Source organism: Acinonyx jubatus, chromosome B1 (genome assembly GCF_027475565.1).
Source record: "Acinonyx jubatus isolate Ajub_Pintada_27869175 chromosome B1, VMU_Ajub_asm_v1.0, whole genome shotgun sequence".
NCBI classification, from domain to species: Eukaryota; Metazoa; Chordata; class Mammalia; order Carnivora; family Felidae; genus Acinonyx; species Acinonyx jubatus.
Genome location: NC_069382.1, coordinates 123,329,230 through 123,344,389, shown reverse-complemented (window position 1 = coordinate 123,344,389; position 15,160 = coordinate 123,329,230). Strand labels below are relative to the sequence as shown.

The window sequence follows — 15,160 nt, the reverse complement described above, 5'->3', positions numbered from 1 at the left end:
CTTCAGCTTTATCTAAAGTTGCCTCTGATCCGATTTTTAACCTCCCCCTGAGTTTTAACTTTCAATTATGTTTACCTTTCTAGGCATTCCCTTTGATTTTCCCCCTAATCTGTTTACCCTTTTTTACATATTCTATTCTTGCATTTGTGCTTATATTCCTTTTAAAAATACAGTTTGTGTTTTTCCTTTTATTTACTTCATAATCTCATTCAGATTGCTCTGTGTCCATGTTATGAGAACACTAACTCACTTAATTCTGATGCATGCTCTCTCTTGCAGCAGACTGTTCCCTTGGGTGCTGTGAAACTGTGTATTGTAATCTCATTTTCAGGCTTGGGATACTTTTGTCATAGACCAATGCACTTGGGTTGTGGGAAAAACTCAACAGAATGGCTTGTTGTTTGCTTCTGCTGGTACCCTAGAAATTTCACCAATTATGTTAATTACTTATCTTTTGTTTTTTAGTCCTTTAGTACTATTGTATCTTAGATTCCGTGGCAGATCTGGGTGTAGGATTGTGGTTGTACCATGGGTTTAATTTACGTGAAGTCTTAATTTTTATTTTCTCTGCCATGAATTTTCCTGTGGCTTCCCTGGGCTGGTGGGTAAAAAAAAATCTAGTTATTTTTCATGGTGGGAGCAGTCATTTATGCGACCCAGCTTTATTTAGGGCTCTAGCTTTCAACTCTTGGCCTCTGGCTTTTGCAAACCCAGGGCCTCTGCCTCTGTGCCAAAGCTAAGACTCTAGCTCCCAATCCTTAGGATCCACACCCCTGTCCAATGTCCTTCTGGATTATTCTGGTATCCACTCATGCAGTTACCCCTCTCATTTTGAGTTCCTACTTTATTTTGAGGATTTCTCTTTCTTTTGAACTTGACTCATTCTCTCTCACACACATATACAGACACTCCATATGTGTGTATATGTATGTCCTTTAAGTTTTAATATTTTACCTAATATTTCTACATATTTTGAGTCAAAGGTACTTGTATTGATGGAGATGATTAAGGAAGAAATGTGACTGAATATGACTATTTTGAACACATTTCTGAATAAACATTGAGAGTAATATATTGTATATATGCCACATTGTTCTTAAGTATCAATTTGGTTTTTAAAATAAATTACCCTATATTATCTAGGCTTCTGAATTCTACTGATCTCTATTATGCACTCTGAATTTCTCCCACCTAGCTGTGTATGTCTACATATATATCAGAATCATCTGTATACAACTTCAACTAGGAATACAATTTCAGAGGTTGTATTGTATACTTTGTTGAGTGGTAACTAGCTTTATTTTGAGATAATATTGCAATATTGTTGAAAGGCTATTAATGCATTGAAGACACTAATTCTCCTAAAGTAAATAAATGCAAAATTATAATTCTTAATTGTCAAGTACAACTTTTTGGCTATCTTTTCTACTTCCAGTCTATCTCTTTCTTTCTTTTTAAGTTTATTTATTTTGAGAGAGAGAGAGAGAAAGTGTGCATGTGCGAACTGGGGACGACCAGAGAGAGAGAGAGAGAGAGAGGGAGAAAGAGAATCTCAAGCAGGGCTCTGCACTGTCAGCACAGAGCCCCATGCGGGGCTCAATCTCACGAACCAGGAGATCATGACCTGAGTTAAAATCAAGAGTTGGACACTTAACCAACTGAGCCATCCGGGCTCCCCATCCTATTTCTTAATTATAGACCATGTCTCTCTCGCAAGCTTGGTACTTTCACTATTAGAAAACCTTTCTTTTTCAAAATGAGTGCCAAGAGCAGTATTATTTCTTTGCAAGATTTTGGTGCAATGTTATGCCAGAAACACCCAGTTTACTGGTAAGTAGAAACTGTAAGTTTCACTCTAGAATACTATAATTACACAGTGTAGCACTATCTTTGTGGTTTTTATCACTGAGGAAATCAATAGTACAGACTGCAATTTTCTGTTGCACTAGAGTAGACAGATATAGGAGAGCAGATGAGTTTGACTTAGTAGGGGCTGTTACTATAGTAAATCAGAATTGTAAAAGGAAATAAACAGGTTTTTTTTAATCTGATTTTAACCCAAACACTCAAATGTTTCACTCTAACAAGGGATCTGATAAAATTAAAAACAAAAAAACAAAAAAAAAAAAAAACAACAAAACTCCTCATGTAGCCTTGTTCTTGTTCCTGATTTACATAATCACTTCACCGCCATCATTACTGGCAAATACCCAATCATTAAACAAAAGGTTCTATAAATGCCATAGGAAACAAGCTAGATGCTAAAGGGATGCTATGTCATGAAAGTCTTAATTTGAATGTTTCATGTTTGTATTTGACAAATGTCATAATTTCATACGTGTCATTTTGTGTAACCAATTAAAGGCCCCAAGTTCCATCTTTAAGCATTGTATTTCTGGTTAAATAGGTTGCTTTGGGAATTTAAAAATATGCACAATAGAAGCAGCAGGTGTTAAATCACCCAAAGTGGAAATATAGAATTGAGAGAGGGAGAAAAGGAAAGAGATGAGAGAGAGACACACATGGAGAGAGAGTTCAAATATTGCCACCTTTTGATCACACGAATCAATTTGTTCACCACTAAAGGAAGAATATTAAATTATAAAAATATTTAAAAAAGAATGACGTGGTGTGTGCTATGTTTTTATTTTAATCCTCAACTCAAAGTCACGCCTAGAGGAACAAACCCTGTATCTCTGGATAAATGGTTAGGAAAACAGCTATATTCTTTTCATTCTTGTATTTCTAACACAAACTTGGTGAGATGCACGGTAGCAGTCTGCAAATCATAACCAGAAGCTGTGCTTTATACTCAGCAGCAGCCAGTCCTCAAAGGATGCGACATACTGTGGACAGAAAAATAAGAAGCCTGTTGGATTTTTATTCTGTGTCAGCAACATAATTACTTATTTGTATTTTAAGTAAGGTTTCTTTTTAAAGGTCCTTGTGTGTATAGACCCTGGAAGGTAAACACAATTTCATAAATGTGGCGAAAGTGAAATATTTTATTCTTAAACGACAAACACAAATACATCTACACAAATATATTTGGTTGCCTGTATTCTGCAAGCAATTTGTAATGTGTTATAAGAAATGTCAACATCTGGCCGCTATTAGTTAAGATCCAAGGATAGCACATTGTTTGATCCATTCAGCCGCATAGGCGTGAGATCAGAACAATTCTTAATACCTTACTTCATGGTCATGTAAGATGGTAAATTTTGCACATCTAAGGGCTCCTCCATTAAAGGGGTAAGAGTTTGCAAGTATGGACATCAAACTATCAACTCATTAAGAAAATCTAAGAAACAAAGCCATGAAAACTGGGGGATATTTCTCCTATAGCACCCATTATATTCCTGGGCCAATCTTCTACACCTGGTTTTAAAATTTTTGTTTTATTAACATTATTTTCTTTGAACGAACATTAACACAAACCTCAAATTTTCAAGGGCTTGTGGACATGTTCCCACCAAGCATTTGTTGTAAATTGGTAAATTGCAGGACCATTTCCTGTCCTTTAGATATATTTTACATTCATGGACACTGGTTCAGTAATGGCCATGAATTAGGAATAAATAGCTTACTTTTTTGAAGTCATGTGATTCTACTATGAGTTGCTTAGGGTGCCCTTTTATGCATTCTAATAACGCTGAGTAATGGCTCCCAGGTCTGGAAAGAATGATAGTTCCCCCATAGAAATGACTAACTCACTCTTTGCTCATGAGAAAGCAATATTGTGTATGTCATTTGTTAACCGGACAGTTATTATTCATTCAAGTTCCTGGGAGATTAGTTCTTTGAATTCTGAGACAGAGCTACTATATTGGTATATTACTGCATTGTTTTTGTTGTTGTTCAGAATTCTTAATTTCTAATATTTCCCTCCGAGAATTTCAAATGGTTAAATACCAGGCCTCCCAACTGCTGTTTGCTCAAATAGACTTACTCTGCATGCACAGCCCATCAGTGCAGTTCTTGGATTGCAAGACGAGGCCATCACAGTCCTTGCCTCCGTTCTTGGGGGCTGGTGCCGTGCACTCCCTCCTGCGCCAGTGTGTGCACTCGGTCCCACAAGTAGACCACTTGCTCCATGAAGTCCACCTGCCATCCACTGTCACACACACACACACACACACACACACACACACACACACACAAAAACCAGCATAAGGTCAGAGGGAGAAGCAGCTGCTTGGGGGAAGAAGGGAGTAGAACTCAAGTATATAAAACGAAACAAAACAGAACAAAACAAAACAACAAAACAGAAAACTGAAGAAAATGTCCCATCAAGGAGTCCTGCATTCATGTCACCTGCTGGCAAGTAAGCACGCTCTACATGCATTGTCAGGGTTCTGAGAACTTTTCTTACTGGGTGTGTGACTGTTTCCTTACTGACCAAGCAAAGGAATGCTTAAAGGGACACACAGAAAGCAAAGTTGTCACCAGGAGCTGGTGAGGACTAGGAAGTACATAAAGGTAGATCATGATGGTGCCCTTTTCTCTATTAAAAGGGAAGCTTTTGGATTTTATATTGAAACTTAGGGGACGTCTTTTTGAACCCAAGATTTCTTTGCACATAGTGTCATGTGGTCAGTGCAAGTAAACCTGTGTAAGGATATGGAGAAGAGGTTGGTACAATGGGGAAGAAATCTATATATCCACCCAATGACCAACCCATCCATCCATCCATCCATATCTATCTATCTATCTATCTATCCATTCTCTATCCATGCCTTACTTTTTTTTTTTTAATTTTTTCATCCAGGCAGCTTGATGCTGTTCTGCAATGCTTTGCTGAAATGACTATATTATTTTCCACTTATTATTTGATGATTCCATTCCATTATTGATGATATATATATTTCTATTTCTATTTTACAAATAATATTTATACAGGTTCCTAATTTTTTTGCTGTGACTCAGTCATTTATAACTGACTAACTTTCTTTCTAATTTTTGTGTCTGACTTGTCAGTAATTTCAATGATACTAAGCTATCTCTTTTAAAAATATACAACTTAGGGGCGCCTGGGTGGCTCAGTCGGTTCAGCGTCCGACTTCGGCTCAGGTCATGATCTCACGGTCTGTGAGTTCAAGCCCCGCGTCAGTCTCTGTGCTGACAGCTCAGAGCCTGGAGCCTGTTTCGGATTCTGTGTCTCCCTCTCTCTCTGCCCCTCCCCTGTTCATGCTCTGTCTCTCTGTCTCAAAAATAAATAAACGTTAAAAAAAAATTAAAAAAAAATATACAACTTAAATCCTAAGTTGAAAAAATACATAGTAAGTCTCACTAAAGTCACACTTACAATTCATTCTTAAGAAATTCTTAAATAGGATAACAATATTGAAAAGTGGTTAAATAAAAAGTTTTCCTGAAATACATAAGTAATTATGATTATCTAGAATTCAATATAAAACAATGCCAAAAATCATTTATTGAACATCTAATATACATAATATCTTACACTTACATATTCATAGAAATTACATTAATTTTAATAGCCTACACAGTTTGGAAAATCTAGATGATTTCATATTCAAAGTACTGTGTAAATATATTATATATAATGCGTATGGAGATATAAACATGCCCATAAGAAAAAAAAATGATGAAAGCATCAATATTTCAATTATACAGAGTTGGCTGTATAAGCAACTCCCAGCTATTTGGAGAAAATACATTTGCTTTGACCTAAACCAGCCCAAAGTTCACACACACACACACACACACACACACACACTTCTATCTCAACTGAAAATACTCAGTGCATTTTTAATTGTGGAAGTCAATATCTAGATAAAATATAAGAGACTACAAGGTAAATATTGAAATTTTAAACCTAGCTAAGTGTCAAGATTTGTTACATTAATAAAATCTCTCAAAGGATTCAGTATGGGATACTGTTTGGATATTTGAGAGTGGACACTTGGGAGTATAAAATATAGATTATATTTTTCTACAGTTCATTTCTACAACCCATCTCTGAGAAAGTTTCTTTAAGGGATGAATAAGACAAAAGGTAGGCAAAATAAAGGGACGTAAGGAGATTGTTTCTAAATCATGAAGGCACAAAAAAAAAAATAAAATAAAAGACAAATAAATAATGAAATTGAAATATAACAGCTACCTAAGGAATGCACTAAATTTACGGATTATTTCAAAATACTTTTAGCTTAAATTTTCAATATATCATATAATTAAACATTTTAGTTGATTTTGGTTTTGATTTTGGCAATATTAACTTTAATTTGCCTAAGGATAAGAGCTGGTGACAACATGAGACAGCATCAGAAGATGGTCAGAACCAGAGGGATGCAATCTTGCTATAGTTGCCACTGCAAATAACTCACAGAAATGCACAACCAACATGTACAGATAATAAAGAGCTGACTGCATTGTATTTTCAAAACCCATTAGCCCAGGTGTCACAAAGCTTTGTCTTCCTTTTAATTCATTCCAAATGTTTTATTTGCCCTTGCCCAGAAACTGACACCAAATATCAAATATCTCAGAATAAAACATATTCTAAATTTTCATTCCAATAATTTCCATGGCTGTCTAAAGATCAAGAGTTGTTATTCCTAAAATGTGTGGCTTTCAGGGTTCTCCAAATCCCTTGAATTATAGAATCTATAATCTTGGCTCTAGCAGTTTTGTCCAGTAATAGAGAGGGATTATGTCCGTAAGTGTTTAATCTCATGTTTTATTCTATTTTGCATGTTTGGCTAATAAAGTTAAATACTGTTTGGGAGAAAAATACTTGATTTCTCAGCAGTGTAAGCATTCAATGGTATGATGGATATAAATAACATTTATCACATATTCAGGTGAATAAGGCTTTGTTTATATCTCCTAAAACAATCCGAAAATGGGAGGATACATTTGGAACGCGAGCACTGTCTTATTTACCTGGGCATAAGGTGGTACAGGCTATTTTCTGCACACTCTGCCCTTCACAGAAGGCACCACCATTGAGTGGTGCTGGGTTGGTGCAGGTCCTTGTGCGTTTCTGATACCCTCGTCCACAGCGGCTATTACACACAGACCACTCTGTCCAGGTGGACCAGCCACCATTTACTGGAAGAAGGTAAATATAAAATTGAATCATATGTGTGTTCATGCACACAGACACACAAACCATGCACAACACATAGACAAAAAGTCATCTGCTAAGTGACCATAAAGCAATCTAAAATTTCAAAGATAGAAGAGACCTTGGGCATCATTTCATTCAGTTTTACTGCATAGCTGAGGAATCTAAGCATAGAGATAAATAAAATGAATTACCAAAATGTACTCACCTACTCAGAATTGTATATAGAACCGTGTTCTATTTTTCTTGGATACTGTTCTTAAAAAAATACATTCCTCTTACCTAGTCAAGCTTTAAAAATTATTTTTGACAGCTTATCTCAAATAATAAATGTTTACATCCTTATGCCAAGGTTGCAGGTGGATCTGAAGCATGAGAGCTGAATAAAATCATGTAGTTTTTTCTTAATAGATGATTGATTATTTTTCTTTAGCACATGTAAACTTTACAGCCTTTTAAGGACTTTTGGTCAGTTTCATTAACGCGGTGAACCTCGTTAAAAAATAAAGTCTTATATTGCTAGATTTTAAACTAATTGAGTAGCCATTTGATTGAATTGGCATTTAGTTTATGTAATTGAAATGAACACCTATTCTGTGTGTAAAAGTCAATTATGGTGTTTGATGGAGAGTTCAGTGTATGATTATAAAACCTACATTCTACTGCTATGTTCACTATTTACCGCCGGAGATAGCCCTGTAGAAAATACTCTAATATATTTTAGGACTTCCATTATGTGAGTTTAGAGTACATTATTGTAATTAGCATTTTCTAACAAAAATTATTTGCTGGTAGTTAAAACCTGACGTAACTAGTAGAAGTTAGAACCTGACATAACTAGAACTCCTGATCATAAAGAGAGTGCTAGACACTCAGGCAGCACACAGTTTATATGTGCATATCACACGCCCGACATCTTCTCTGCTAGAAACCTATGCAAGGCAATGGGAAAAATTATGAATCTGTTATACATACATACACAGACAAAAGAATTTTCATGGCAGAGTTATTTTTCTATAAAGATAAATAATTGTAAACAACTGTAATGTTCAACAATAGGAAACGGGTAAATGTATGTTCATGTGACTGACATCTAGGCAGCCATTAAAACATGGTGCTCTAGAAGTCTATTTAATAATACATGAATATTTGAACATCACGTTTTAAGTAAAAAATATATTTATATCCCTTACTTAAAAAATCTTATCTATGCATAAAAATACCAGTAGCATGCATATCAATCTTTTTAAAAGCTATTTCTGGATGACAAGATGACAGGATTATTGGCATTTTCTTCTCTGACCTTTTCTGTGTTTCCTAAATTTTCTATAACAGATATATATTTGCCATCTCAAAATGATACTAACAAAAATAAATATATACAACACACTCAAAAATGAAATACTCGTTAGATGTATACGTTTTGCTATAAACTTCTGGTGAGCCTAATCTATGAGCCTTGGACGACTTACTTTATAAGGCCATGAAAAGGACAAGCAGATGGCTGATAGGCTGTGTTTCAGTTAGTGTTCCAAAAAGCAACTTAACCTGCTCAGCTTTACAAAACCCAGTGTCATGGAATTGTCAGTGTAAACTGCTTACTAGCATACTGGCAAGCCAATATTTGGGGTTATAGTCTCCATATACTGCTCTGGTAGGATTTTAATGAGAAACAAATAATGATAAGCTTCTAGAGAAAGAAAAAAAAAGGAATGTGAAAGCCCTAGACTTATACCCTCATTTTACAGACAAGGACATGAGGGTTCCTAGCATCCTGGCCAAGTGGCCAACTGAAGGTCAGTTACTAGAACTAGTCCTATAGCACAAGTCTCCTGACCCCTAGGGTCCAATGATGTTTTTTGAACTCAAAGTGCCTAAGTTCCATCTGTTTGATTCTTTCTAAAAACCATGTTCCGCTTGCATTTGTAGATATTGAAAGCATGTTATATATAGGGGAAGAGATCTGCATGTATATTAAACATCTATATAACACATAGAGAGACAGTCCATCATCATTAGTTATCTATGATTGCTACGTGCTGTGATGTGCTCCATTATCTTTTGCACTTTAAATACTGTTAATCAAGTTGTTCAGCCAGTTTAGAAAAAGACAAAAAGTAGGAATCCTTTCACTGTGACTGAAGAGAGGCAACTACCTACAATTTAACATAGCCATTATCTTGACGAGGAAATTAAATCTCAGAGTATCCAGAGGATTAAAAAATTGTATGTTATCTGTCTTGGAATAAAAAGGAAAGATTTAAAGTGTCACAATATACAGCCTCTGGAGCCTCACGTGGTTTCTGTTTCTCCTAACTCCCCACAGCATGAGGACATCCATCCAAATGGCAGTATCTACACTAAGTACCACGAGCCAGATACCTGCCAAGGGCTGCCCCTCCTTTGCAGTCACTCAGACACGAAGGTCCCTAGAATGTCCTTTCATACTGATGCAGCCCTGAAAAGCTTCCTTAAGTTCCAAGTGGTGGTGAGACACAGGCATCTCATTTAAGAGGGGGCATACCCTCAAAATACTTCCCAGGGTTGTTTGGTTTCCTCTGACACAATAAATCACCCAGAATGTGAGGACCTACTGTCTGCCCAACACTGTGAGAAATACATAAATACACAGAGCAGTCTCTTGGTCTATAGTGGAGCTTAATACACAGCTGGGGAGATGAAACTCCTCATAAAATGACTGGAAGACAACTGAGTGCTATACCGCAAAGAGATAAAAGCATCAGACGCTACAGCAAAATTGGGTGTGAAACTGTTGAGTATTTCTGGAGAAATATTAGGTCAGATTGGATATGAGCTGGACTAGAAAGGGCCAGAGAGCGGCAGGGAGGCTTCCCGAAGAAATCATTATGTTGAACTTGCTGTGTGGTTAGGATTAGGGCCACCGCATAGCAGTGCTCACCTTCACTCTAACTACCTGCCCCCCCACCCCCACCCCCCCCCCCCGCCCAGTGTGTAAAGCAAGTTCCAGGAAGTCAACGTTGTTCTCTGATGTATCTGGGGAACAGGTCAGCCACAATTTACCTGACTAAGCCAAAGCCCACAGAATTGTCAGCGGGCTGACTTAACCATCTTCATCTCCAAACTCACTCTAGATCTGGGTGGTCCAGGGTATGGAGGAGGGGGGCACGCTTAGATGGGTGAGCATCTTCTGGCTCTGGTGCAGGCACTCAGGTGGATTTCCTTCACTTTTCCATAAGCTGACTGACCAAGGGCTAGGAATTTCCAAGTTTGGTCTTTCTATGCCTATCAGGGAAGCAGTTAAACCTCACTGCTGAAGCTGCAAGCTGGCAATAGGGATTGAAAATGGGTGATGGGAACTGAGGAGGGCACTTGTTGGGATGAGCACTGGGTGTAGTATGTAAGCAATGAATCACCGGAATCTGCTCCCGAAGTCAAGAGCACACTGTATACACCGTATGTTAGCTAACTTGACAATAAATTATGTTAAAAAAAAAAAAAGAAAAGAAAAGAGAAAGGGCCTCTCGCTTGATAGTTCAAATTAAAACGAGAAACTGTAGTTTGACATGGACTAGATTGAGACTCCACCAGCTCACTCACCGTAGACTATGACAGTTGCAGTCGTGCTTTTCCTCTTGGCAACAATGTTTTTGGCAACACAAGTATAGTTTGCAGTATCTGAGAGGCGGGCCTGCTTTATGATGAGGTTGTGATCAATAGTAATATAAAAATTCCGATCTTCAACGGGGTCAATTATGTCTTCATTTTTCAACCATTCCACCTAAAGATGCACAAGAGAAATAGGTAAGTACCCAGTACGGATCCCTCGATGGCTGTCTGTCCTAACCTGTGTTTTATAATTTGTATGACATTGCTCTGTGCTATGAACTTCAGCAATCCGGGAGGAAGTAACTTTCTGAGGTCATGTGAGGTATCACTCACCTGCCAAACACGCTGATTCTGTCTGTACTACATTATTCTCAAATGTCAATGAACCAGTTGGGAAATACAATGTTCAAATTGTTTTCACTTTGCCCCGCAGGCAAGAACAGGGAATGTGCACTGCCAAGTTCAGAACCCAATCAAAAATAATAGGCTAAGCATTTCAAATGGAACTCAAACCTTTTGCTATTTGATTTGTTTACTCTTGGCAACTAACTTGCTGCTTTTCACAAAAGAATGTAAAGACTATTAAAAAAGCTCAAAAGGCATCTTCGACATCATGTAGCTCTAATAAACCAACATTTGGATGATTTACGTGTAACCTTGCTGAAACATATGGACTGAATTTCCCCGAAAATGCACTTACTTTAAAATGGAGCAAACACATATTTGGAGATGCATTTAAGCCAAAATACTTGAGGAAGAAAAGGTTTTGTACCAACCTTCAATATAATCCAAAGAGCATATACTTCATACTCAAAGCTCTCCTTTTCTGTATCACTAACATCAAATCTTTGACTCATGGTTTGCTTCTGGGGAACCTGAACATGACTGTTCAGAACTACTGGACTATTTTTTCCATGAAAATCACATCAGTTTAGCAAAAGCAATATTATGCTTACAGAATGAAAGAAGGGAGATATATCTGTATAAACTGTCCTTATTATGGAGGATGAACTATTTCTTGTTCTATAAATTGCTGCTGCTGCTGTTTTTGTTTTTTTCTATGCACAGGGTTTTCCATAAAGCAAAACGACACTGATATTTGCCACCCTTAAACATTTCTTTTGCATCCTTGTGGATATGGATACAAGTAATCTTTAGTGGTAGAGTCAATAGTGTTGCCATTTTCAAAATCTTAAAGAGTATCTCCAGCACCACAAGAGGTCTGGAAATTAATCTCTAAATCTGTCAGTGGGCTTGACTTTGCACAGCTCTAAATTACATCCAACAGAGGGACTCTAAAATAATGCTCCTCTAATCCTTAGGAAAGAGACCACAATTTAAAGGGAAAAACGTTTAAAAACCAACAACAATCCTGAAATAAACATTTGAGGATGTAGATAAGAGCAACTATTTGTGGTGATATAAATTTTGAAAGGGCAAAACCCTCTTGGTATTTATACTATGGTAGTGAGAAATAGAATCAAATCCATCTAAAACAGTGGAGTTTTAAAACATGCATTTTGTTTTCACATACAGAGACCACATTCAGTCAGGGCCATGCTTGGATATATCTGATCTGAAACTCACACTCTTCTTGACTCGGATTTTCTCAACATCTGGCCCTATGTGTGTGGTAGTTTGAGCTCACTAGAAGCGCAAGAGGGAAGGTAGCAAAATTCATATAATTATTAATTATCATTGATCATTGAAAGCAGACATTAACTTTCTAATCTAATCTATATCTATGCCATTCTAGAGAAAGCTTTCCACTTATAGAAGGCAATGTTGGGATCCCCTGAGTTGGTCTTGGATCCCTCCTGAGAGAGAGAGAGAGAGAGAGAGAGAGAGAGAGAGCATGCTCTTCATGCTTTTCTTCCAAGGACCCATAATTGCTCTTTCTTTGAAAGATGGCTCTGACATTCGTGGACTCTGAAAGTGCCTAGGGGTTCACAGCACCCCCCTCCCCCGCCCTGTCCCACAACCTCCACCTTAGCCATTGTCTCACAGATGTGGAAATATGCTTTGTGTCCAATTGGGGTCAGAATCTGAGCTGCTACCTTCCAGAGTTCCCCTGTAAAATTAGGCTGAAGCTGTCCCCTTGAGATGTCGCCTGCCATCTCTATACACACTTACTGGGCTTCATTTTCTCTCCTGGTGGCTCCACCCAGCTATAAGGTTCTCTCTTCTATGAATGCCCCATTAAAAAAAAAAACAAAACCCTCTTCATTCAAATCTTGGTCTCATGGTTTGCTTCTGAAGATTCCAACTATTCTCACAGGAGAACCCATGACTGTTCAAAACTATGGTTTCTTCTGTTTAAATCACATCAGTTGACGACAGTGAGGTTACCCTGATCATAAGTAACATAAAGAGATCCCAAGGGACATTGCAAACTACTTGTATTTTTGAAAGTTTATTACATGGAAGAAAAAGAGCAATCTGCACAGTTGACAAGATCTAAGAAGACTTCTGTGATTACTGGGTAAACCATCTTTACCTGCAAATATATCACTCTGCATTTTTCTCAAGTCTCTTGCCAGTGCTGGAACAGTGAGTATGACCTGGGTTTTGATGACCCCTGAGGAACCCCAGACATACTGGAGAGGCCCCCAGGGCCCTGTGGAGGTTACTGCCTTCCTCCCCAACTCTGGATTTAACCAGAGAAGCTCTGCTTTGATCTGTTTTACTGTTTTCCATACTGGGCTCACTTGTAATGCCTAGTTTAAAGAAACAGAGAGGTCACTCCTGCTAGAAAATAGCTGTAGAAATGGAAAGGTGAGCCATGGGCTCCTCCGGCTTCCGGTAACTTGCCTACCCTCCTGTTCCCTACATTCCAGTACTCGCAGCTGCCACAATGTCCTGCTTTGAGACCACATCTCTACAGGAAGCTCAGGTCATCACCTCCGGCACTGGAATCCTCATGCTGCCTTGCACATCCCCATCTCCCACCCTGAAAAAATATCGACCCCCTATCACGCTGCTTTGCAATGCAGAAGCAAAATTCTCCAAAATTTCAAACTCTGTTTAGATTATTTTCTCTACTTTTCTCTAACTAAAACTTAGCTCTTTATGATGCTTCTGTTTTGCTTTTTTTTTTTTTTTTTTTTTTTTTTCCTGGAGTTCTCTCAAGTGGTGGATGTTTGATTTCCTAAACCCAACACACACTGGGCCTGGGAATCAGAAAGTGCCCTCCTTGTTCTGCACTGTCTTTTCTAGACCATTCTCTCCAAACACCATTGCTTTGAATTTCATGCCATCAGATTATGTCACCCACCTTCTATATTTTTTGTGGTCATTTAAAGACCTCTGGGCTCACAGTCATTTTATGCAGCACAATTTTTCTGTCACAATTTCTAATGATTTTAATAACCACAAACACTTTCAACATTTTGGCCTCTCAATTACATGACCCTCCTTCCTGCCACAGTCTTGGTCTCTAAGACACCCACACTTATAGGCCAGAGACTTTCAATCCTGGTTTCACTGTAGAGTAATTTGGACATTCATAATATATCAATTTTACATCCAATCCAGAGAAATTAAATCTGACCCAGAGAAACTCTGATTCACTGGTCAAGACTGGTCTAGCATCTGTATTTTTGAGACTCCTCAAGGGGCTGTGATTTCCTGCTAGGGTTGAGGAATACCACTCTAGAAGATTGTCTTTCAGATGAAATCCCTGGACAAGAAGCACTCAGGTCACCTGTGAGGCTGACAGAAATGCAGAATCTCAGGTCTGCCTACCCAGACTTACTGAGTCAAAATGTGCATGTGAATAAGAAATTCAAGGATTTATATGCACATTAAAGTCAGAGAACCACTGGCCAGCTCTTGTCCTTACCAGTGATTATTAACTGCAAGCCTTCTAAAACTCCAATGCAGTTTCTTTTACCATATTCTCCATCTTTCTGACTTATTCCCTCTCAGACTCCTGTTTTGACAAACTTTCACTGGGCCCTACAACCTATCTTGGCTGTCATCCCTCTCACGTTCCCTCCTCTCTCTTCACCACTTTGAAATCGAACTGTTTACCTTATCAACAATCCCTTGCATTAGGAGCTCAGCTCCCCCACCCCTCTCCTTTTCTAAGGTGTTCACTTGGCCGCTCTTCCCGACACCACGTTCACAGACTTGCAGAGGAATATGGCCGCGCACAGCCACATTGAGTGGGCTCATCTGAAATTCATGATAACAGAACTCAAATGGGCCCTTAATTCTGCCAAAAAATCGTACTATATTTTCATCATCTGTTCACTGTCCCATCCTCCTAGACAGCTATTTCACACCTTCTCCACTCTCTTTAAACACCACCTCCCTCTCTATCCTCACTTTCAGCTGATGACCACGATTTCTACTTCACTGAAAAAAGTGACAAGCACGAGACAGCTTCCACAGCTCCCACTACTCACCACCCCACCCCTGTTCTGCATCCTCTCTCTTGTTACTGGGTCAGCTCTCTGTGTCCCACCTGTCACCTCT

General features: G+C 38.2%; 1 protein-coding gene across 2 annotated transcripts in view; it reads right to left on the bottom strand.

The window, feature by feature from the left end:
* The window catches only part of UNC5C (unc-5 netrin receptor C), a 356,763-nt gene that overhangs the window by 65,284 nt on the left and 276,319 nt on the right, over positions 1 to 15,160 (bottom strand). For both annotated transcript variants that reach the window (XM_027061127.2, XM_027061134.2), the window contains exons 5-7: positions 10,673 to 10,853; positions 6,910 to 7,077; positions 3,950 to 4,114 (exon numbers count right to left, since the gene is read on the bottom strand). In XM_027061127.2, the coding sequence (XP_026916928.1) occupies positions 3,950 to 4,114; positions 6,910 to 7,077; positions 10,673 to 10,853 (514 nt within the window). The remainder of the gene's footprint in view (positions 1 to 3,949; positions 4,115 to 6,909; positions 7,078 to 10,672; positions 10,854 to 15,160) is intronic.